The sequence below is a fragment of the Petromyzon marinus genome, chromosome 66 (genome assembly GCF_048934315.1).
Source record: "Petromyzon marinus isolate PM22_M1 ecotype Great Lakes invasive population chromosome 66, UKy_Petmar_22M1.pri1.0, whole genome shotgun sequence".
Classification (NCBI taxonomy): Eukaryota; Metazoa; Chordata; class Hyperoartia; order Petromyzontiformes; family Petromyzontidae; genus Petromyzon; species Petromyzon marinus.
In genome coordinates, this window is record NC_133732.1 from 1,286,537 (window position 1) to 1,312,518 (window position 25,982).

General features: G+C 42.8%; 1 protein-coding gene across 1 annotated transcript; it reads right to left on the bottom strand.

Moving 5' to 3' along the window:
- Positions 1 to 2,146: 2,146 nt before the first annotated feature.
- Positions 2,147 to 24,242, bottom strand: LOC116956605 (interferon-induced very large GTPase 1-like). The gene is made up of 4 exons (XM_032978318.2): positions 23,393 to 24,242; positions 17,852 to 18,152; positions 15,567 to 15,642; positions 2,147 to 11,177 (listed from the first exon to the last, which is right to left on the bottom strand). The coding sequence occupies exons 2-4, from the start codon at positions 18,138 to 18,140 to the stop codon at positions 6,335 to 6,337; spliced, it is 5,208 nt and encodes a 1,735-aa protein (XP_032834209.1). The 5' UTR covers positions 18,141 to 18,152; positions 23,393 to 24,242; the 3' UTR covers positions 2,147 to 6,334.
- Positions 24,243 to 25,982: the final 1,740 nt, after the last annotated feature.

A 25,982-nucleotide genomic window follows, 5' to 3' on the forward strand; every position in this document is an offset into this window, starting at 1 on the left:
ATAAATGACGCGATGCTTAGCCCATTCCGTGCTTCCTGCTGCAGATGCCTCGTACAATGTCCGCAGTGTGGCCACATTGATGATGTTGGCAGGGCCTGTGCGTGTGTGCTTGTGTGTATGTATGAGGAGTAGTAACCTGCGTGCAGCACAATGCTTCTCGTAAAAAAAAAAATCACCCAGTTCGGTGTGTGATGGTTTAACTTGATGTTCAGTGACAGAGTTAGCAAATTGTACAAAGAGAAGAGCAATTCCCTTCTATGGAGCATGCTCTAGACGAAAATGGATTTTTCTCATTTGTGCTGTTTCAAAACTTCCAATGCATTGAAAATAAATGTTCATTCTCGAATACTGTTTCTCTAGTACAGTAGACTCTTGAGTACCCGCGCTAATGACGGAGAGGACGGCCCCGGATAATTCGACATTGCGGATAATCCAATAATATCAACATTTCCGTGGATTTCTATTCCAAATATTAACGATTGACCGATCAATGCGTGTGCTCAGTGATAACACTTTTCTGCTCCCGTGCAGAAGACTCCACCCATTTAGTATATTTCAGAGCCTTGCCAATCAAAATCAGTCAAACTCCGCCCATTGTTGTAAAGATATGGCAACTACTGTATTGTAGGGGCGATCACGGGGATTTCGGATTCATAGGAGCACATACAGTATTTGTTCAATTTAAGCACGTGACTTGTAATAAACATTTCCAAGAATAACAATGCATCACTGTTTTTAGATTATTAATTTGGGCTTAACGGAAAATCAATGAGTTAGTAATTTATGTCTAAATCTCAGGTGCGCTGTTAATCCTCAAATCGTATAAACTGCACGTGGATAATCGAGCGCCTATTGTACTGTTCAAAAAGTATGGCCACACCCTCGTATGATCTATTTTTGTTACACTAACACATGTCGAACGGTGATTTTGTTTTAAGAATTTTCTTTGTTCATATTATTACAAATGTATTCTGCATGTTAAATAAATAGAAACTTAAAATTTTAGATTGACGTTAGATGCATAACTTTCTCAGGAACGTGTTCTTCTAAATGTAAGCCCACTGTGACACTTGGGAGATTGTTTGAAATCCTGAAAGCCGCAGGCATTCAGCGGTGGTTTGAGGAATACGTGGTTCAATTCTGGCTTTATTCGGCACACATGGAATACAAGCAACACCGCTTGATCGCAAGCATAATATACAGATAAAAAAATACCTGACCCTTAACAGAGCATTATAGCGTACACAATACTTAAGGTTCCAGAGAGTATCCTGGAATGTAGCATAGTTTAAACGAAATTATGGATTCAATAGATCAAGTTTACTTCTCATGGATTTTAATAGCAACACACTCTAGAACATATATAGTCAGAAAACAATAAACGAGTATTTATTTTACATCGATTCCTTTGCTCAGAGTTCAAACATAATACAATCTAATTGCAGTTGTGTGTTTGAGAAACAGTATTCCCTTCCTCTTTGTTTTTATATATATAAAAGGCAAGGTTGTGATTGTGTGTGTGTGTCTGTTCAAAATGTTTAGCATACTTCCCGACATGCAACAAACTTGAAATTTGGCATGTGAGTAGCTTCCAGACTGTACACAATGCAAAAAGTATAAAAATTTACTTTTGTATATATTTTTTTTGGGGGGGGGGGGGGTGCGCAATAATGGATATATTTTGCACGGCAAGTGAGCGGTGACGTCACAGCTGTGATGTCACCCGCATGCGGCAGCGTCACGCAGTGTGCCTGCTGACGTCACGCATCCCCCTCCCCAAACCCTCCGCGTAGGCCGTGTATCCCGCACAAATGCGCGGCTGGGGGTGGGGAAGTAATGGATATAAAATACTGTGATACAAACTTTTAATTTGCCATGTGACTAGCTTCCATACTGTACACAATGTAAAACGTATAAAAATATACTTTTTTTTTCGATTTAAAGCTTTCGTGACTGCAATGATTAATCTTCTTTGGTTCTTTCGGTAAAGTCACGTAGAATGATAATAAAATAATAAATTGATAAAATAAAATAACAATAATATTCTCACGACGTTTCGGCCACAACACAAGCGGCCTTCATCAGGTGAAGGGGGGCGAGACTGTCTGGTAGGACACTCCAGCGCTGTCCTACCAGACAGTCTCGCCCCCCTTCACCTGATGAAGGCCGCTGTGTTGTGGCCGAAACGTCGTGAGAATATTATTGTGTTATTTTATTTTATCAATTTATTATTTTATTATCATTCTACGTGACTTTACCGAAAGAACCAAAGAAGATACTTTTTTTTATTTGGGGGGGCGATATAATGCATATAATATATTGCACAACTGAACGGTGACGTCGCATCTGTGATGTCACCTGCACGCGGCAGCATGACGCAGCGTGCCTGCTGACGTCACGCATAACCCCCCCCCCAACCCTCCGGGTCGGCCGTCTATTAATCAAAGACAAGAATCCAAGCCGGGTAGTAAAGCTAGTACAATACAAATAGCCGTCCCATACCTTAGATCAGTGGTTCTTAAACCTGATCTTATTTTAGACGGTAAATAGTCTAAACACAAATAAAGCATGGGCAAACAAATATAACAACTTTGTTTCATTAAACCGACGTGTTTATTAACGTTGTACATTTTTGTTTTTTACGATTGAGAACCAAAGGGGTCCAAGGCTGCAGTCAAGGCTAAGAACCACTGCCTTAGAAAATTAGTTATTCAAATTATTTAATATCGTGCCATTACTTTCGAACACTGCCAGAGGCTAATTATCTTCACCTTAAGATAAGTGATAACTGTGCAAAAAGAGCTTCATAGCTCATCGGATTCCTCCAGTACTAATATATATAAATTAAATATTCTGATCCTGATCAACACCACCATCATCACCACCACCACCACGAATATTAACTGGCATTCACTGATGTAGAAGCTGTCGAAGCAAATGCCATCTAAGCGCTTAGTCTTTGGACTTCACCATTATCATCATCATCATCAGGATCCATGGGTAGATAGCACGGAGATGTCCACTGCACATTTCGTAATTTGTCTCCACTTTCCTCTGTCTTGTGTAAATATTCTCAAGTAGTGGCCACATCTTGCTGGCACCAATCTGCTCTTACGTTGTCAAGCCATTCCCTGTTAGGTCTTCCTATCTTTCCGGTTCCTTTCATTTCTCCGAACAACACACTTGGAATTTTCCTGCTGTTGTCCATCCTACATATCTGTCCAAATAATGGCAGTTTCCTTCTACTGGTAGGAACGAAGTTGTAAACTGAGTGTACCAGCCTGCAATAGATTAATGTGTCCGTCCGTCCCCTTTCAATACTTTAACGAAGTGAAAATTCCAATGTTCCTACCAGCCCACCCTGCAGGGACCTGTTCATCACTGCCTGCATCATCAGGTTGTCTTCTTCTATATGCAACCTTTGTCTTACTTCTATGTTGGTCACTCTCTGTAGCAATACATTTTGAGTGCCAACATCTTATCTCTGTCAGTCTTAATCTAGATTTGAAGTTTTCGTGACTGCAGGGATCCATACTCTTTCGTTCTTTCGCTAAAGTCACGTAGGTAGAAAATGAAATAAATTAAATCACGACATTTCGATTGCAACACAAGTAATCATCATCAGGTGGGAAACCACAGCAATAATTTTTTTTCTCTCCCTCTGTCAGTCTTTTTTTAATGTCCAAGTCTCGCAGGTATACAAAGTTATACTGAGCACGCATTGTTCTTAAGATGTTCAGTCAGGTCTTGTAGCTGATTTGTTTGGTTTTCCAGACGTTATCGAATCCTATCATTACTCCTTTTGCCTTTGCGATCCTCACTCTTATGTCCTTCGTACAGTTGGTGTCCCATGTCAATATATTTCCCAGGTATAGAAATCCCTTTACATTTACAATCTTCCTGCTCTCTATTATTACTTCTTTCTCAATGTCCTCCATTCCGAACACCATCGTCTTTGTCTTTTCTACATTAATCCGCCTGCATCATTTCCTGATGTACTCAGCGTATGCACACTTTGTTGCAGTCCTACGCAGATTTCTTCCATTAGATCTATCTCGTCCGCGAATCTCAGGTTATTTTTTTTTTCTCATTGCACAGATATTCCTGTGCTGTTGTCCTGAATGGCATCCACCACTCTTTCCAAGTATGTGACGAAGTTGTTTGGTGATAGTGGATCTCCCCGTGTCATACCTATTCTTGTTGGGAACCATTCTCCTATTTCCTGTCCAAACTTTACTCCGTATGCTCTTAATGTTGCCCACATTATATCTTGCTTAGTCGAATCGAATTATTTCTGGAAATCTATGAACCAGTTGTGGAAACCAGGATATTCTTTCTCGTTGTTGTCTTTACTACAAGCCTTAACATCAATATTTGCTATGCTGTGTTCATATCTTTCCTAAACCCTGCCTGTTCATCTGCCAATAAATCCTCAGTTCTCCCCTTTTATCAATGTAATCGTACGATCTTAAGTACTTTCCCATGTGTCTCATTACTGTGAGGGTTCTGTAAGTTTTGCAATCGGTGACATCTTCTTTCTTGGGTATCGTAATAAGTATGTCAGACAAAGAGGCAGGTGATCCTGCCCCTTCCTCTGCATACTTCCACCACTGCTCACCTCAAAAAGACTTCAATCAGAAACCTCTTCAACCATCTCTGGTAAGTGCTAATTATTTGTCTTTTTTTTGTTCAAATATGTGTGAACTTGTAAATTATACGCATTTTGTACACTTCGTCACATCTAGTCACATTTTTTTCCAGAAATGTCAGATTGGAATGTAACCCCTGATTTTAACATTATGCCTGCGGTCAAATTAGAGTTTGATTCAAGTAATTCCGAGTTAAGTAGCATTTTCCAGGAACGCATACTTCATGTTTTGTGCGGGATTCCTGTATCTTGCTATGATTAACAATGTAAATGGTATTTATTGAGGCAACTCATAAAAGCGACCACGTCTGAAGAAACTATGCAGTCAAGAAGCCAAGTGTGCTATGAGAGATACGATTGCTTCAAAGTTAGGATAATTCTTAAGGATACGAAGGGTATAGCGATATAAATGAGTATTGTGCCACGAGGTGTGGGTACAGAGACAATAAGGACAGATTGTACCAGGTAGTGAGGGAGTCGGGAGTTGGGATTTTTGGCAATGTGGATGATGATTGGTGATAACGATTTTTAAAAAACAAAGCCACAGTAGTGCGATTCTGGCCATGCAACCCAAACTATGGACCATGTAGTAAACCACTGTAGTCTGCGCTCATTCAATGGGGGAGGACAATTAGCAAAACTACACAAACTCTCTCCTGAAGCTCTATTGTGGCTAGCGGATATCGACATTGGTATTTAACAGCAGTGGCAACTGCGGTGGACAGACAGCGCACACCCCGGTGAGGGCGTGCACGGTGCGTGTTGGCAGAGTGGAGGAACTGGGGCAAGGGTCACGGAGGACCCCGTCTGGTGGCCCCTGGAACCTGCTAGAGGGTTCTAGAAGGGAGGCGCGGTTAAGGCGGAGCCAGGGCCGTGCCGGGAGCATAAAAGGAGGCGAGAGCGGGGGTCTCGAGGCTGCCGGTTCTGGGAGTGGACTCGTCTCGTCGTTGCCGTCATCGCTAAACGTCTCCTCTAGATATCGTGCTACAGGATAGTAGTTGGCTATCGCAATCAGCGCCGTCAGTGTTAGATAGCTAATGTTGTGTACAAGCTAGGCTAAGCTACTGTGGGGAGTGTGCGGACGAGACCGTGAAAGTTGTTAATAAAGAAAGTTCCTTCTAGAAACTCTGTCTCTAAATCGTTGAGACTACACATATTTACACAGGCAAGAATATAATTAATACAGTAGATTCTCGATTATCCATGTTTGGTTTATCTGATTTGTGTATTAACATCGCACCTGAGATTTACAAATTAATTACTCATGGATTTCCCTTAAGCCCAAATTAATAATCTAAAAACAGTTAAGCATTGTTATTCTTGGAAATAATTATTACAAGTAACATGCTTAAACTGAACAATTATGTGTTCCGGTTTATCCGATAGTCACGTGATCACCCCTCTACAGTACAGTAGTTGCCGTATCTTGACAACAGTGAGCAGAGTTTGATTTTGATTGGCGTGGTTCTCATATTCGCTTAATGGGCCGAGTCTTCTGCACGGTAGTAGGAAAGTGTTATGATTGAGAACGCGCATCGATCAATCGTATATACGTGGTGTTTGGCAAACAGATCCGTGGGAAATGTGTATAGATTTGGATTATCCGCAATTTTTTATTATCTGTGACCGTCCTCGTCATGAACGCGGATAATCGAGAGTCTACGGTATTTCCAAAAACGACTGCTTTCACAATGTTAGTGAGAATGTTTTTTTTAAGTCTTCCATAATCTTCTTTTTATTTGTTTTGATCTGTTTCCACGCATCGGGAATATCTGCCGGCAAAGCCTTATGCCTTTCAGCAAATTTTTCATTGTATTTGCAGAACACGATCTTCCAGAAAGTCGTGGCCTCCAGGCTGGTGTCCGGCTGAATGAGCCAGGAGGCAAAGTAATCATTGATCGTGCGGTATTCCTTGTAGGGAATACATGCCGCATTTGAACGTGCACAGCGGTATGACCTATTGCTGGCAACAGCTGTTGTGCAAACCTCAACAGACACCTTCTGAGTTGTTATGCACCGAACTCCATTAAGGCCCACGGGGTAATGCAGCACGGAACAGTGCTCCCTATGTCCACCACCTCCCTGGTCACAAGGCACCCCACAGAAAGGACACTGCTTCTCACAGCCAGCCAGGCTCCTGTAGAGCTCTATGTGCGGCTGCACACTGAGACGACTCGACCACGCCTCGCACTCGGTGTCACTGGCGACACTGAATCCTCGCAACATTTCCTCTTGAGCAGAGTCCAACGAACCCTTGAGCTCTTCCGAAAATTGCTTGACACTTTCTTTGTCTCTGAAGGATAAAGACCCAACTATGTCAATGAAATCCTTATTAATGATTATGTGATTGAGGAGACACTCGCCCAAGCTGTCTGAGAATTTCCAAAGTGTGGTCGGAGTGGCTATTTGTTTTATGACAGAGTCCACAGATTTCTTCACTTCATTAATCAGATTGCTCAAAATGGCCCTTGAGAGATGGTACATCTGAGAGTGTGACCCATTCTTACTCTGGCAGTGCTTTATGACCTGAGCCTTTATCCATTCTTTTGTAAAACCTGCGTAATTCGTGATGTATCTGTCGTAATTTTCAAAGTCGTCTTCATCCAGCAAATGCAGTAGCATTGCCAGTTGAAGGTTTTTCCGGCTCAAAAACGTTGGACCACCGCTATCGCTTTTCACATTCTTCGCAATCTCCATCCCCAATTTGTTGTCGACAGCCTCAAGTAGAGACGGCTTCAGGCACTCGTTACAAAAGGTCTTTGCATTTTCCATATTTTTATCCCCTTGACGATATAGTTCCTTGAAAATAACAAAATATGACTCCTCAACTTTCTTCAATTCATTTGTCGGATCATTGATTTCATTGTTAATGTCATGTTTATCTTGCCATATTTTTATGGCGATGTGACATATATTCACAGTGGTATCTATTACTAAGTCTTTGCTGATCACAATGTTCAGATTTTCAGCCTCTTTAAATGCGGCCCTTACTTGTTGCAGAAGTTCGTCACAATAGGCGGAGCAATAATCGCAATGTTTTATTTTGTCCTCAATATACCGGCTCATCTTTGTGATTATCGAGCGAGAACGTTCCTTCGACTCGTTCATACTTGAGTCATCCTCTTGGGTTGGTTTATTTCTACGTCTGGCTGATTTAACAGATGTTTCTGGCCCTTGTCGAAAGTCATTTACAATTTTGTCGCGATATTTGTCGCCCTGTGAATTTTCCCGCAATGCTTCACTCACAAGCAGCTGATATTCTATTTTACTGTCAATCAGTGCTTTCTGCACATCTCTGTAAACGTTGTGGCGGGTCAATTTAATTTCTGGGAGGCATTTAACCACTTCTGTCCACATGTTGTCAAACTCTTTCTTGAGCTGTTGTTCGTTTAGTTGTATTTCCTCGTTCTTGCAACGCTGAAGAAGGGCATGAACTTCCAATCCAATGATCTTTTTCCTTTTTGTTTCAAGCTCATCGATGGAGTGTCTTGACTGCCTTCTGCAGACTAATTGTTTGAATATGTTCAGGGTTTCATCGTGCGATTTGCTGCATAGGTGATTGGCGCTGATGTTGAAGTCCTCTTTGTATTTCTCAACTAAATGCACATCATTGCTTTTGTTTTCAAAGTAGCTTTTTAATTTGTTCTGTATAGCGACTTTTCCTTTTGAAATCTCATTCCCTAATTCAAGCTCCAACTGTTGAAGAATTTCCTGAAGCTTCCCGTGTTTCACGCTCATTATTCTATTCTCCTTCTCTTGCGTCCAAGAAATAATTTTCTTCCGATATTCCCACTCCCAGTCTGTATATTGAACACACAGTTTGTAGTACGCATCGGCAACCAAGCTGTTCCTGAAACTGAATATGAAGTGCTCCTTTGTCACTGCTTCCCAGATGCTTCCGATCCAAGCGCTGAACTCTGACAGCGTTGAAGCTCCTTGTGTTTCTGCTCTCTTTTTAAAATGCTCCATCAGGTGCTGCTTGAGTTGAAAAACCTGATCGCTGTACGCAGCACTGACTGAAGCCATTGGAGGGGTTCCATGCCAGAGACCAGGTATGTACCAGTTGTCCCGACTCACGTCGTGCTCCATGACGTCCGTGAATTTAGTGTAAGTGGACTCCTTGTGCTCCATTCTTGCAGCTGCCACCGTCATGGCATTCAGTTGATCGATGAGGTGTTCGTTCTCCATCATGTTCTTGTCGGAGGCAGCGACATCGCCAGAATTCTGATGCACAAACTGGCAACTCGGTTTCTTGCCCACTGCTTTCATCCTCAAAAAAGCGTGGACGACGATTTGCAGAACGTCCTTCATGTCTTCGGCATTTTCCGTTGCCAGGTTAATGAGCGTGACGTCGCTCAATCCAACGAACACCGTGGCCAGCTCATTGTCGTGCTCGTGGTTGTCGTGAAGTGTTGCCAGCTCAGGGGCTTTCAGCCCTTCCGTGTCAATCACCAGGATGAAGTCACACTCCAGTTCTTGTTTCAGGTGATCCTCAATGCTGATGAGCTGCATGAAAGCGCCACGTGTGCAGCGGCCACTGCTCACTGCGAACTGCAGCCCAAACATGGTGTTGAGAAGCGTGGACTTGCCTGTGCTCTGCACCCCCAGCACGGTCAGGACGAACACGCGGGGGTCTCGGCCAAGCGTCGCCTTCACTTCCTTAAGCACGTCGGTCACCCAGTCAATGGGAATACAGCCAACGTCTCCATCCATCAGCTCCAAGGGAAAGCCCTCCAAGAACAACTCCGCAGCAACAGCTGGGAGTGTCAGTGCCTCGGGGCAGGCAGGTTTACGTGGCTTTATGGTACTGGATGTTTTATGCTTGGAAAGTGCTTTAGTTGCTTCATAACACTGTCCAATTTCCCTCATGAAGTGTTCCAGTCCTAATGAGTTTGATGACATTAATTCTTTAATCGTATGCAGATCTGCACCTTTAGTCGTAGAATCAACAAGTAGCTGCTTGTAATCAGCGCGTAATGAGGAAAGGCTGGTCCTGGATAGACTATTCAGTTCCAATTTCATCCATTGAAGGGCGTACATTTTCATTATGGTCGACTTGTCTAACAGTAAATCAACGCACATTTTCATAATATCTGAGAAACCTTTTCCTGCCTGTTCAAAGCGAATTTCTTTTTGTGCTTCAACTAAGCTACATATGTATTCTTCAACAGAATCACCGACTTTCTTTAGCCGATTTTGCTCCTTTTTGGTTTCTGACCACCTGCGCCAAAGATCTCCTTGCAATGGGAGGTTTCTCTTACTCTCTTTTACACCATCGTTTTTTATTTTGTCAACGATCATTTTGACCTTTCGTTTAGTTCGCTGACATTTATTTTCATATTCATCGACTGTAATTTCTAATGATGTAGCAAAGTGGACCATATCTTCCATTGTCCTGGAATTTGTACTACTTTTGATTACATCTGCGATCTTACATCGAATTTTACGAGTAAAATACTCTTCATTGTGTTTGCCTCGTCCAATAATGTTAGTTTTCTCTAATTTCAGCTGAGACCAGACGTCAGTGATTGCATTTGAATTCCTGATTCTACTACGCACGTCCTGATCTGTTATCAGAAACAACTGAGCTTCGGCATCGGCAAGAAGAGGCGATATTTTGTTCACGTCTGTTTCTTCATTGTCAATGACGATGAATATAGCCTGCGAGATTTCTTTAAGGAACTCAAGCTGAACTAAGTGATCTCGGGCATCGCCGCGGAGATTTAAAATGCCAAACACCGTTTGGAAAACGTCCACATTTGATTTCCCACCAGGACAGAACGTACACGTTTCAACCAGTCCATCGGAGCACTTTCGAGCGATGTCACCACATGACATTTCTCGATGGACAAAAAAATCGTGTTTTTCATTGCTCAGAATCGAATTGAGCACTTTTGATTTCGAGACACTGCACTCTCCAATCCGAATGAATGAAATAAAAGGCATTTCTATGCTGACCAATGACTCCTCCATGCTGGATGCATTCTGCTGTAGTTTCCAGTTTTTCACAATTTGCCTCATGGCCCACAACATAAACGTGACGTCACCTTTGCCCAAATCAGGCATTAAGAGAGGCAAGGCAAACTGACACTGGGACATCTTCTGCATAAGCTCCTGCTGTAAGAAGCTGTCAGCGCAGAGAAACACCGCGGTTATCATGTCCAGTGGATTTATCAAATCGGCTGTCGCATCACTACCTGAGCTTCTTGTATTTTCATCGTCACTCGTATCTGCTTCTTCCATTCCACACTGGCCATATTCTGTGTTTCTTGCCCTGGGATTTGCTCTCATTACATTCCAGAGGAAATGTTGGGAAATTTCCTCCAGAGATTTGGGATATTCCTCACAGCCAATTAATTTCAAAACGTGATTTCTTGACATTTTATGGGGGTAAAACTTGTCCAAAGTAAGTTTCTTCATAGTAGTATGAAAGATTATTTTTGAAGATGCAATCTTGTCAACATTGTCTTTATTCCCACGCGTTTTTGTTGCATCCAATGCCCGACCTCCACTGCTGTGTGCATGAACACTGGAATATAACAAGTACCATACAGTTATACATTATTTATTCATATACAATGTTCCATTACATTCATATTCACGAAAAGGTGTGTGATGTACATATATGCCTACCAACATTACAGCAGTGACAAGGATAAATGGGTATATTTTGTGAATATAGGCCAATTGAGACATCTTTCCAATTCTGAGCAGCTCTCAAATCCTCTGAATGAAGGCTCAGGATAAGTCCCATAATACTTTTGTGTTTGTGATGTAGTGAATTAATATGGACCCGCCTTTTTTACTCAGCCAGCTGGATTATGGCCTCCAAATGGCGCAGGGAACGCTAACCAGGCTCACGTGGAAGTGTAAGGGTCGCGCGCCAGGGCACACTGAAGTTAGGTTGGGGACACGGGGCCATACCAAATATAAATTAATTAATGAAGAAGGATGGCGGTAAGGAAGCTTCCAAAAAAGGAGACGAGGGATTGGAGGAGATCTGAAGAAGGGATATTTGGCGGGAAAGAATATTATTTACAATACACCAAAATTATCCTGAGATTTTTTTGAGTTAGATCGCGGAAGTATAAACGTGTTGTTAAACTCGCCACCACTCAACACGGCCAAAATCGCAGTAACAGGTATTGATATTTTTTGCACACAAAAACGGCATAATGTGCAGACATAATGTACATACGTAATATTATGCATGGCGTGATGTACACAGGGGCCGTCCATAAATGACGTCACGCGATTTTGAACCATTTTTACCCCCCCCCCCTCCGTCACACGACGTCACAAAAAGTCAGACCCCCTTCAAATATGACGTCACAAAGCTCTGCCCCCCTCCCCCCCAAAAAGAAAACATGCTTCAAATGGCTTTAAACTATTGTCATTGTAGTGCGTATTTAATGTGCTGCTGCACTCTGATGTTGGAGGAGAAAACATTTATTATAAACTATATTTAATTAAGCAGAACGTGTTGTCTGTATTTATTTAAAGTTGCGCATTTTGATGTGACGTCACATTTTTCAAACCCCCCCCCCCTCGTCACACATCGTCACAAATGTCTGACCCCCCCCCTTCCCCTAGGTGCGTGACGTCATTTATGGACGGCCCCATACATTGTGTATGTTGATTAACTGTGCCAATAAAACCCAACCAACAATAGATATCCATTGTAATTTATATGAATAAATTAACCACCCCTCTGGTCTTCGTACGTGATTGGCTCACAAGTGACAACATCGCATTTATCCCTCTATTTAAGACTGAAACAGGAGGAGGATTTTTCCACAACTCTGGCTGTTGCCTGATGAGGGTGGTTGCAATTACCGCCAAAAAGGCACGGTACTCAAATTGTAAATGTTGTTGTGGGTTAACTCTTCAACACACCGGTGTGCTGAACTAGTAACGAATTGGCACGTTTTGTTTACGTGACAAATCTTACTAATTGGCTGTCGGGTGGTGGCAGGTTTAAGGACACGTTTATATTTACGCGATCAAACCCAAAAACCTCTATTATGGTTGTGGATGCAGTTGGCCTACTGGAGCTGTCCGTGGAAATGTACACATTTACGCATTATTTCATTAAGCTGGCTGTCACAACTTTATCCACAATGCAGACGGTAACACGAAAGCGAGGGCTTACAAGTGGTAAAAGGAGAAAATAGCGAGGACGTCGAATGTGAAAGACAGTAACAAAAGCGAGACAAAACTGTGCATGCTACCGGATGCAGACATTTCGATGAAACGATATTAAAGTACAGTAAAACCTTGGGATTGCGAGCATAATTCGTTCCGGAAACGTGTTTGTAATCCAAAGCACTCGTACATCAAAGCACTCGTAGATCAGTTGTGATCACGTGACGCTCGGCAGACAAAGTGTATATACGTACACTACTCGTATTGCAAGACCCTCGCTCGTTTATCAAATTAATATTTACTAAAAAATTTTGCTCGTCTTGCAAAACACTCGAAGACCAAGTTACTCGCAATCCAAGGTTTTACTGTATGTTAAGGCCCTTCAGTTGGATTGCTCATTACAGGGTGGAAAAGGCGACAGAGGTGTCAGTGACGATGTGTGGGAATGTCTTATCTGCTTGCAGTTAATCGAAATTGCGGATTAACTGCGCACCTTAGATTGATAGAAATTAATAACTCATGGATTACCGAACAAATGTGTGCTCCAGTTTATCCAAAATCCACGTGATCACCTCTACAGTACAGTAGTTGCCATCTTTAAAAGTGGGAGGAGTTTTATTGATGTTGATTGGCATGGCTCTAATATCCACTTAGTGGGCAGTTTTCTTCGCTTGAGCAGGAAAGTGTTACTGAGCATGCGTACCGATCGACCCGATCGTTATTATTCGTTCTAAATAGAAAGAGTAACAATCAAAATCGTCAGTTGTGCTTCATTTTGGGTGATTTATCCGATCATTTATTTTGCGAGTTTAATTTATGCAACTGTGTGAAGCCAGATAAACGGTAGCGTGTTGTTTTAACTTTAAATCAGAAACTGGATATTATATGTCAATTCGAAGACGACAGTTTCATAAAACATCTTTCTTCACTTAAACATAATTTATGCTTACACAAGTGGTATTTGGCATAGAGAACCGCGGAAAATGGTTAAATATTTTTGGATTATCCGCGATTTCAATTATCCTTGGCCGTTCTCTCTGTCGGAGCGGATAATCGAGAGCCTAATGTAATTATAACAATCCTCCATAAGTCCCCGCAACATCGGCATTCCTGACCTCCTACACGCTGACGTCAATCCCTGTGCCGAGTTGACCGGGAATAATCTCGAGGCGTGAAGAGAGGAGATTGGTAGCTGAGGAGTTATGGACCACGGTGTGAAGATACGGTATTGGTGGATGGGAATGAGGAGACAGGGATGAGGGGAGAGGAAGGGAATCGGAGAGGGGCCTGTGGAGATAAGAGGAGACGTCGGCACGATTGATGGCAAGGAGAGAGCTGTGGATGAAGAGGAGAGAACTGTGGATGGAATGGAGCTGTGTATGATGGAGAACGTGGAATAAAATTATTGGAACCCTTACCTGCCTCTGCGATTTGGTGAGGAGAGTGTCCGTTACATAATTGTGAGTGAGCATGCAGTAAGTTGTGTTGTACAAGAAAAAACTACACCCAAGGACCACGTCGGAAGTTAAAAACAATGCGTGCCTGTGTACATCCCACCACCATCTCATGGGCTAAAGCACTACGGTAGGTTTTCTCTTAACTTGCAACCCACCACGCAACGTGTTTTTCGCATTAACTTACTCTGCATTAAGATACATCTTCATTAGAATCGGTTCTATTAACGCAGACAGCGTTAATTGCTTAGCGTGTCAATTAGTACTTAGCGTAAAATTAGTATCCTGCTAGTGTAGTGGGTCGCCAGGAATGGAGTTTGGGAAGCCATGCTTGACTACGGTGTGAGGAACGCTTAGAGAGAGTGAAGGAGACATTGGCATCGTGCAGTGTAAGTGTCAGGTGCTGTCACGACACCAGCCCTGTGGTGTCAGCAACGTGCTGCGCAGACGAAACTGGGATTACAGCTCACTGGTTGGGCCACATTTATGCTCCAGTCACGCGTACCTCAAGCCGCCATGGGCCATGCGTTACGGTGTGACGACCGCTCAGTGAGCGAGTAGACGCACGGGAGCTACACCTCATTGACTACCGGTGGTTTAATACGGGATGTTAATGGCTCGTAGCGGTGACACTTTTGGTCATCCGCCGTAGCCGTTCAGCCCCATGCCAAACCGCGGGCCCCCGTCATGTGCCAGATGGCAGGGTCATAGCATTGCCCTCCCTCCAGGCTTCCATGCCCATTCCTCACTGGAATTCCTCACTAGATTCGGCGTGGATTCGTGTTCCCTGTCCCCGTGTTCTGGGCTGGTGGCACTGAGACTACAAGTACAAACCTTGGCACGTGTTGAGGTCAATTGTGAGTTGCCACTCCGTGTAGATTTTTGAGATGGTTTTCTTAATTAAATGTGTTTTTTTATGAATTGCATTATTTAAAAAAAGTTCCATTGCTTATTAGTAGTAAGTTACGGAAAGCCCAAATGTAAATCCAGTTAGCCGAACACCACCATTTTTATCAGGTTAAAAGGTTATTTGGTGATAGTGCATTTTCAGTGGCACACATGCACAAATAATAACGATAAAAGAGCTCACATTCGTCAAAAATATTTCTTTGAAAAAGGAAATCACTCGGCAACATCAGGGAGTTCTGTGAAGGTTAGATATTATATAAGGGAGTAAATACATATGGACTTTGGATTGCATTTATTCAACAAAATCACATGCGCAATCATCGTCGTCTTCATCAAAATAAGAAACATCATCATCATCATCATCTCCAGCATCATCATCATCACGGTTGTTTTAGTGCAACGTGAATTACCTGGATCGTCCTTTTGCCATTTGTTTTGGATCACTAATCTTGCTGAGTATGTTTTGTTGAAACGTGTTCCCATTACCTGTGCACATAGTACACGTTTTTACAAATAATGCACATTATATTTATATGTTTCTTGCATTCAAGTTTACAGAAATGCAACGATTAATTGTTTTATCATACACATTGAGAGCATTTAAAGCAGTACATGTCAGATCAGTGCAATTCAAAAACAAATCTAGTTGGCCATTCAAAACAAACCGTGATATTAAAATACAACCATGTTTTATTCTAATTCAAGGCCGTAATTATAATATAATTATAATATAATTTAATTATAATAGAATTATAATATCTATTGGGGACACATCCCCCCCAATATTTAAATATGCTCAAAATGTACCTCCAATATATTGCTATAAAATAGATTTCTGTTTACATGATTGTGGTTATGGTTGTACGTTATTAATCCCTAATTTCTGCCATTACATACAATGAAACAAGAGATGGTAAAAAAGAAAAAAACAGAGCAATGTAATACAATACACTATTAGACATTATTGTATAAAATGAATACAAAGTCCATCCAATGTGGTAGTGAATTTTTTAATATTTATGCAGGAGATGGCAGGACATTCGTTTTTAAATTTAGATTTTTTTCTGGGGGGGGGACCACCTGGAAGATTTGGTCCTTCTTAATGTTGACTCCATGGCTACGGCCTTGGTCTAATTCCCACATCTCATGGAAGCAACTCGTGCCATTATCCTCACTCGTACATCTTGGTGTAAAGTACAGTATAACTTATTAGTTTTGATTTAAAGCTTTCGTGACTGCAGTAATTCATATTCTTAGCTCTTTCGGTAAAGTCACGTTGAAGGGAAACAATAAAATATATATAAAACAATAAAATTCTCACGACGTTTCGACCATAACACAAACGGTCATCATCAGGTGTGAAAACCAACGGCAAGAAACATTTGCCGTTGGTTTTCACACCTGATGATGACCGTCGTGAGAATTGTATTGTTTTATATATTTCATTATTTTATTGTTTCCCTTCAACGTGACTTTACCGAAAGAGCTAAGAATATAACTTATTAGTTAGTGGAAATGTTCTTATTTTAAGGGTTTCTGCCATCGATCACCCCCCGCCATTTGATCTGAATGGCAGTGGATTTTTCGCACGGAGTGGCAATGGATTTTCAAGAGAATTCACGAGCTGCTAATCCACCTCTGGCGATCAGTGAAAAGACATTTCCACTCCCTAAGAGCTTGAGCATCAAACTAAGCCGGACTGATTCCTACCGCGAAGGTGCTATCCGTTTCACCTCGTCATGGGTGATTGACTGCATTTCACCCATAGGCGGATGTTGACTTCTTATATTTGGGGGTGGGGTGACAGAGGTTCGCTTTATCTCTGACATTAGGAATCGCGGGAGCATATAATTATTTATTTAATCAAATCTTAATTGCAAATTACTGAAACTAAATTAATAAAAGTGTCCAGTTTGGGAAGGGGCGTTCGACCCCCCCCCCCCGTGCCTCAAGGTAAACTCCGCCCATGATTTCACCACTCCACCCCTACCTTCGCTTCAGACCGAATAGCATTGATCAAGGAGGGTGTGGAACGAAAACTAAGTTAAGGCAGTCATGTTATTGTCAGCATTTTCATGCACATTGAAGCCACTAATGTGATGGTAGAATCATGATAAATGTGCGATTCGTGACGTGGTCCCATTGAGAGATAGAGGAGTGCAGAGTGCTTGCGGTGACGCATTCCTCAATGGCACCTTCGGGCATGAATTCCCAACACTTAAAAAAAATGGCAAACTAAATAACGCACGAGTCAACTTAACGCATGCTGTATCAACGCCGGCCACTAGAAGCCACCACTTTGAAGTACATAGTCCACGAACGAAATGTCTCCACCACTGCAATGATCTAAGCCGGACTAATTGGGTATGAGTTTGGTAGAGAAAATCAATGCGAACTAATTTGAGCATGCAGTGTCACTTCTGTCACTGCCAGGGGTGGATGAAGAAGCATGACAGAAGTTACTGAGGTGCCTATGAATATGTGGCCGACCCACCGACATTATCTTATTTTAATCTATAGAATGCCTTAAATCAAGGTGCGTCATATATTTATATTTAAAAAAAACAGGACAAGCAAAAAAAATATATTAAGATGGCAGGGCTGTACAAAGGACAGTTGCGCCCTCAGGCGAATGTTCCTCACCTCTGCTTTTCATGTACGGGTTGAACGATTGAAATTTTAGACGGTTACTCACCGAGTCTGTCAATCCATTCGCGAAGCTCCCGAGGGTAGCTGCTCTCCACATTCTTGAGCGACTGTAGGAGATTCTTGCAATCCTCCTCCTCCTCATTGTCAATGAAGTGGTCGACCAGGAACCGAGACTGCCTCCTCGAGTCAGTGATTTCCTCGACACGTTTGTAAATGCTTCTTGCAATGAAGGCGTTCGAGTCCAGATCGTCCAGCAGGTAGGAAGGGTCTTGGCTGATCCATGCGATCAGTTTCACTTTGTTTGCCCGGATTACTTCCTGCCAATTCGTGGGCATCCTAAGCAGCGTCTGTTCAAGCACATAGAGAGAATAGGCTACTTCATTTCCGATTGGATAAAATATTCGCAAAATACCACATTTCTATTCTTAGTTTTTTCGGTAAAGTCACGTTGAAGAGAAACAACAAAATAACAAAATATATATAAAACAATAAAAAATTCTCACGACGTTTCGACCATAACTCAAACGGTCATCATCAGGTGTGTCGGTTTGCATAAATTTATTTTTAAAACGGCACATTTATTTATTTATAAAAAACGTTGGCGTCACGCGCAGCGATTGGCAGTTTGCCCAGGACTAGTCCATCTATTTTTTTGAAAAGAGGAGGGGGGAGACGAAATTTTTTATAATGTATGCTGTCTGAAAGCCACTGTAAGCGTGAACAATCAATCAAGAAATGAAATGATTTATCAAATCTTTCCAATGATTGCTAAGATAGAATCCATCTTCTCGGTTGAAATTGTCTCTGTGCTTGTATATGTGGATAGCCTCATGAACGAATCTCTCATGGAACCCAGATGGCTTACAAAGAACCTCCGTCTTGGAAAAGTCAATGGCATGTGAGCCTACTGAATTAGAACAATGATCTGCTACGGCCGAGGTGTTGGTCCTACCGTGTTTAAGGTCTGCTTTATGTTCACGAATGCGGTCCGAGACATGGCGTTTGGTTTCTCCAATGTAACTACTACCACAGAGGCAACTTAGTTTGTAGACACCAGGGTATTGTATGTCCGGAATCACATCTTTTACAGACGGAACCAGATCACGGATTTTATGTAATGTGTGTGTTCAACACATGTGTGTGTTCAACACATTACATAAAATCCGTGATCTGGTTCCGTCTGTAAAAGATGTGATTCCGGACATACAATACCCTGGTGTCTACAAACTAAGTTGCTTCTGTGGTAGTAGTTACATTGGAGAAACCAAACGCCATGTCTCGGACCGCATTCGTGAACATAAAGCAGACCTTAAACACGGTAGGACCAACACCTCGGCCGTAGCAGATCATTGTTCTAATTCAGTAGGCTCACATGCCATTGACTTTTCCAAGACGGAGGTTCTTTGTAAGCCATCTGGCTTCCATGAGAGATTCGTTCATGAGGCTATCCACATATACAAGCACAGAGACAATTTCAACCGAGAATATGGATTCTATCTTAGCAATCATTGGAAAGATTTGATAAATCATTTCAGTTCTTGATTGATTGTTCACGCTTACAGTGGCTTTCAGACAGCATACATTATAAAAAATTTCGTCTCCCCCTCCTCTTTTAAAAAAAATAGATGGACTAGTCCTTGGCAAACTGCCAATCGCTGCGCGTGACGCCAACGTTTTTTATAAATAAACAAATGTGCCGTTTTAAAAATAAATTTATGCAAACCGACACACCTGATGATGACCGTTTGAGTTATGGTCGAAACGTCGTGAGAATTTTTTATTGTTTTATATATATTTTGTTATTTTGTTGTTTCTCTTCAACGTGACTTTACCGAAAAAACTAAGAATATGAATTACTGCAGTCACGAAAGCTTTAAATCAAAATTTACCACATTTCTGTTCAATATTAACCATTTTGTATTGTCACCGCGGCAAAGCGTCTTAGTCGCCCTAGCTGGGTCGTATGATGAGGCATCCATTGATGAGTAAAATATGTATTATGTGTATAATACACGCTTTCTCTCATACAAAATGCGTAAATTTTTTATTTTATTTTTATTTATCTAATCACGGGGGGGGGGGGTGTACAGGTGAGTGAGAGCGGTGCATAGCGGGATAGGCGTTGTGTGGCACGTGGTTCGTCAGATCCATTTTCTTCAGGGAAGGAAGGGAGAGTCAGTCTCATTTCAAATTCAACCAAGTAAACTCGGGGTCTCTGGAGTGGCATTCACAAGGGGGCCCATTGATTCGTAATTTAAAAGACTGCATAGTTTTTTCAGGTTATACAGCTGTTAGTCATTCAGAAGGCGTGATAATCGTATATTTGATATACATAAACGATACATGTAATTATTTATATAAAGCATCAACTCAAATATGGTGACATTAAGAAATATAATGAGGTTGAAATGTGATTTAAAAATTCTCGAAATACTCCAATTAAAGTGGTTTAAAACTTTCAATCTCCCCCACAAAGAAAAATAATTGCTTTAATGCATTAATATAAGGATATAGCTATGAAATACTATTGCGTTTAGCTCATTCACAAAAGCCTCCTTGGATATGAAAACCATTGTCCAGGAGGGTTCTGCGTGTGTTTTGTTATTCCCACAAATTCTAATCATGAGCAGTTGCCATGTGGGAAAAATTCTAACCAGGAGAAAATCCATACGTATGAAGACCAATTGCAAAAGCGATGTTCCAGCACACACAACCAGAGTCTTTTAACACGAACCACGGCGTGGCGAATTGAAGAAGGCCATGACGCTCTGTTAACCCTTGGTTCCAGCGTTTCCCTCAGCCATGTGCCCTGTTGAACCTTCCCAACTTTCGTCCCCTTTTACAAAACGGCCAATCGGGGCCATTCCCGGCTTGAAGTTCAGCCAGTGGGAAACTTCTCGCGCGTGAACTTGACGCTCAATTAATGAGAGACTTCGAGTGGAGAATTCAACGTCAGAAGCTGTTGTGCTTCCGTTCAAAAGCTTCCGGCACTTTATTCAAATTGAGGAAACGTTCCTCTTCCGCCTTAGCAGCAGCTTTAATGAATCGTTGTCGATTATGTTTTACATCCTTATCCGAACATATTATTTAAATTGGTTTGCTTTATTGCCACTTTCTGGCCATTTGAATTGCCCCACAAGTACGGGGGTTTCACACATTCTCGAATGTGCTGGTTTCCAGACATGCACTGTAATGAATAATTATTTCTGGGTATTTGTCTGATACTCTTTGGTTTTTTCGGTAAAGTCACGTAAGCAAAAAATATTAAATTAAATAAAAAAGAAATGAAAAAAAAAACTAAATTTGTTTTTTCATTTTTCAATTTTTTTATTTGATATGTTTTACCTACGTGACTTTACCGAAAAAAACAAAGAGTATGACTCCTTGCAGTTACAAAAACTTCAAATCTAGAATTATATTGTATGAATTTGTGACATCATGCAGCTAACCAAACCCATGACGTTCTTAGAACCACGTGGATTTAGAGACATAACATAATTACATGGAATAAAGAACATAAAAAAAATCAGACATGATATTGACTGCGCAGAAAATAAGTGGTCTCTGGCAGGGCATACTGTATTGCTGGAAGGAATGTTGCCTTGGTGGACAAGACTCATTATTAAGTGACAGCCACAGGGAGGGCATCCCCCATGGAGATGGAGTGATAACATCAGCTCGTGTGAAGGACCTAAATGGATTGCTATATCGCAGGGCCATAATCCAGGCAGTGGATTGATCAAAGCCAATTGATGACGGATAATATACTGATTACAGTTATTGTAATAACTGGGGCAGACAATGAGCAGTGCAGCATGTGAGCAATAAACAATGAACTAGCATAAAAAAATCGTACTCAATGTGAGCAATTGTGAGATATTGTCTATTTTGAATGTCATAGTTCCTTGTAGACACACACACAGACACATACAGCTGTGTAGACACAAACACACACCTGTGTAGACACACACACACCTGTATGGAGACACACACACCTGTGTGTAGACACACACACCTGTGTAGACACACACACACCTGTATGGAGACACACACACACCTGTGTAGACACACACACCTGTATGGAGACACACACACACCTGTGTAGACACACACACACACCTGTGTAGACACACACACACCTGTGTAGACACACACACCTGTGTAGACATATACGCACCTGTATGGAGACACACACACCTGTGTACACACACACACACACCTGTGTAGACACACACACACCTGTATGGAGACACACACACCTGTGTGTAGACACACACACCTGTGTAGACACACACACACCTGTATGGAGACACACACACACCTGTGTAGACACACACACCTGTATGGAGACACACACACACCTGTGTAGACACACACACACACCTGTGTAGACACACACACACCTGTGTAGACACACACACCTGTGTAGACATATACGCACCTGTATGGAGACACACACACCTGTGTAGACACACACACACACCTGTGTAGACATGCACGCACCTGTATGGAGACACACACACCTGTGTGTAGATACACACACATCTGTGTAGAGACACACACACACCTGACAGACACACACACACACACACCTGTGTAGACACACACACACCTGTGTAGAGACACACACACACCTGTGTAAACACACACACACCTGTGTAGAGACAAACACACACACCTGTGTAGAGACACACACACCTGTGTAGACACACACACCTGTATGGAGACACACACACCTGTGTGTAGACACACACACACACACCTGTGTAGACACACACACACACACACACCTGTGTAGACATACACACACATGTCTAGACACACACATACACACCTGTGTGTAGACACACACATTTGTGTAGAGACACACACACACCTGTGTAAACACACACACACCTGTGTAGACATACACACACATGTCTAGACACACACATACACACCTGTGTGTAGACACACACATCTGTGTAGAGACACACACACCTGTGTAGACACACACACACACCTGTGTAGACACACACACACCTGTTTGGAGACACACACACACACCTGTGCGTAGACACACATACTCACACACACACACCTGTCACACACACACCTGTGTAGAGACACACACAATTAGACATACACACACACACACCTGTGTAGACACACACACACACCTGTGTAGACACACACACCTGTGTAGAGACACACACACACACCTGTGTAGACACACACACACCTGTTTGGAGACACACACACACCTGTGCGTAGACACACATACTCACACACACACACCTGTCACACACACACCTGTGTAGAGACACACACAATTAGACATACACACACACACCTGTGTAGACACACACACACACACCTGTGTAGACACACACACCTGTGTAGAGACACACACATACACCTGTGTAGACACACACACACCTGTTTGGAGACACACACACACACCTGTGCGTAGACACATACTCACACACACACACCTGTCACACACACACCTGTGTAGAGACACACACAATTAGACATACACACACACACCTGTGTAGAGACACACAATTAGACACACACACAGCTGTGTAGAGGCACCTGCACTCACCCTTTGCACGTCGTCTAAGTCACCCGTACATCGGTGCACGTTGCCTCAGGTGCAACGCACTGCGCACGCTTTCCCAGCCCTTCCAGTCCCAGTGACTTTAAAAAAAGCAGGTATCCTGAACAGCACGGGGTCGATGAAGACGATACAAACATTGCCTGAGTCACGCACTGCGGCTGCTGTCAACGTCTGCACGAAATGTTCACCAGGGGCATCATCGCCTTTATAGTGGGGACAGTTTTCAAAATCGCATCCTCTTCAACTCCACTCCCCCAAAGCGCACCGTGGCCCACGCCTCCAAGGCTCTCCTCACCTTACCCCACCCTAGCACAGCCTTTAAGTTAGCTTTTCGGCTTATTCACCAAATGATTGATGTTATTATTATCTTGTGTTGCCAGCTACTAGAAGACACACGGCACATGTAGATACATATAGAGGAACAGCCTCGTATGGATCAATGATTGTCCGCTTGTATCCGGGGCACTCTGAGAACATCTGGAAGGATGGTGAATCATTTTGGGAGAGACGCAGGTGGCATGGGTCAGCTGTAGGGCACACGCAGGATAACTCGGTCGTATTCGTGTTACGTGACTGGGGAAGTGTGACGTGAATTCGAAGTGTTAGCGAATTCGACTTCAAGGTGACTCTCACAAGCCACCGTCCGTGATATATTTGAACAAATGCACGGCACTCCGTTAACGTAACAAACTGCGTCTGAATGTCGCTTTGATGTTTCTAATGACTTTATAATGACAGGGTCAGTACCCCAAAGGGTCTCGAAATGTTAACTTTCATATTGGTGCTTACGTCCGTGGGTGGAATTCATTTCCAGCTCAGACCCCGCTTGCTTGCCCATCGCCACGTAAATAACCTCCTTGTTGTAGCTGCTCTCTCGCTGGTTTATATTTTTTTTCGCCCGAGGACGACCGCTTGTGTTGCGATCGAAACGTCGTGATTGACTTAAATTTTTTACCTACGTGACTTTACCGAAAGAACCAAAGAGTATGGATGCCTGCAGTCACGAAAGCTTCAAATCAAGATTGGTGCTACTCATTTTATGGACCTCAGAGAGGTGATAGGTCGAGTGAAGACCTTACACAAGTTCTCACAGTCGGGCACTTTGACCACAGCAACACTCATTTTACCATCATATATAAATCTATAGGATTGTATCGTTTCATTATAACTGGCTACTGACTTTCATGAGAAGCACAAACTTGTGCACACGAACACAAAAGATCCCCGTATAGCCTCAAGAGACTTTTGGGGCAAGTGCTGTTAGCGAGCACCGACGAAGGACGGCACGGCACACGAGGGCGTCGGTGGCCAGAACCACGCCCGACCGCCTTTGTCTCCCCAGTGGCGACGTTTACACATCACACAGTTGGCTACCTACGGTGCGAAATAAGTCCAACAAACATACATTACCATAAATAACCATCATCAACGAACTGCTGGATGAAGGCGTCCTAATGCAGTTGCCATCACTCGGGGTCCTGCAATGTGTAGTGGTGATCGCCACTCACCATTCAGTAACCTGCAGTACCACTGAGTGTCAAACAGAGGTGAGAGCGGATCGAAACGACGGTTCGTGAGGGCCAATCAGAAGGTTCCAAGAAGGGGCGTGGCTTGGACGGAGCCAGCCACGAACTTTGTATAAAAGCCAGAGCGCTCAGAGCTCTGGCTCAGTTCTCTCTCCACACGAAGCCCGGGCTGAAGATAGACAGGGCCCTGGAGCCAAGCCTTACAGCTCTTCTAAGGGCTGAGGCTCAGTGTAATCAGTGGTCGCGACCCACAGACCCATTGGTCGGGTCAGTTAGCCTCCCCTAAGTCCCAACCGTAGGACGTTAGGTTAGCGGGTAACCCGTGAGTAGGTCCCGCCAAGTCTGGAGGCCATATCTCCCTAGGTATCGGGTAAAGGGGACCGTATACCCTTTGTGTGTGAGGGACCGTGTCGGAAGAAAGACAATAAACAGAGTGTGCCTCACAAAGAAGTTTATTCGTCCATATTTACAACACTACAAATGCAAGCGATGCAACAAGCAATTCGCGCCTGCACATGAGCCAATTTCATTAATTCAGCTATTTCAAGCGCAATATCTCGTTGGTCTCGTCAAGAAGTATATACCATCACGCAAACTCCGGCCATCCTCGCAGCGGCTTTTGGCTCGCCAACGAACAAAGACATTGCTGTTGTGCAGCCGTCTGGAATGCACTTCCTTCCGATATGAGGAAGCCACTGGGAGCTATGAACTTTTAAACGGTCTATATTGACAAATTCATTTCTTTAGAACTGCTTTTTGAGTTTAGTTTGTTGTCCATCCCCTGCGCCTCCTATTAGCGTGGTTGGCTATGTATGGTGTGAAATAAGTTCAACCTACATATATAGACTCACACAGAGACCCATAGACTCAAACAGAGACCCCCAGACTCACACAGAGAGCCATAGACTCACACAGGGACCCATAGAATCACAAAAAAACACCCAGACTCACACAGAGACCCATAGATTCATACAAAGACCCACAGACTCACACAGAGACCCATAGACTCACACAGAGACCCATAGAATCACAAAAAACACCCAGACTCA

What these genes read in the sequence shown, in the direction of transcription:
- LOC116956605 (XM_032978318.2), bottom strand. Translation starts at nt 18,140, where the DNA reads ATGCCCACGAATTGGCAGGAAGTAATCCGGGCAAACAAAGTGAAACTG. An exon ending in CGAATGGATTGACAGACTCG is followed by an intron (nt 15,643 to 17,851) that starts GTGAGTAACCGT and finishes CTATGTGCACAG; the next exon opens with GTAATGGGAACACGTTTCAA. An exon ending in ATGGCAAAAGGACGATCCAG is followed by an intron (nt 11,178 to 15,566) that starts GTAATTCACGTT and finishes GTTATATTCCAG; the next exon opens with TGTTCATGCACACAGCAGTG.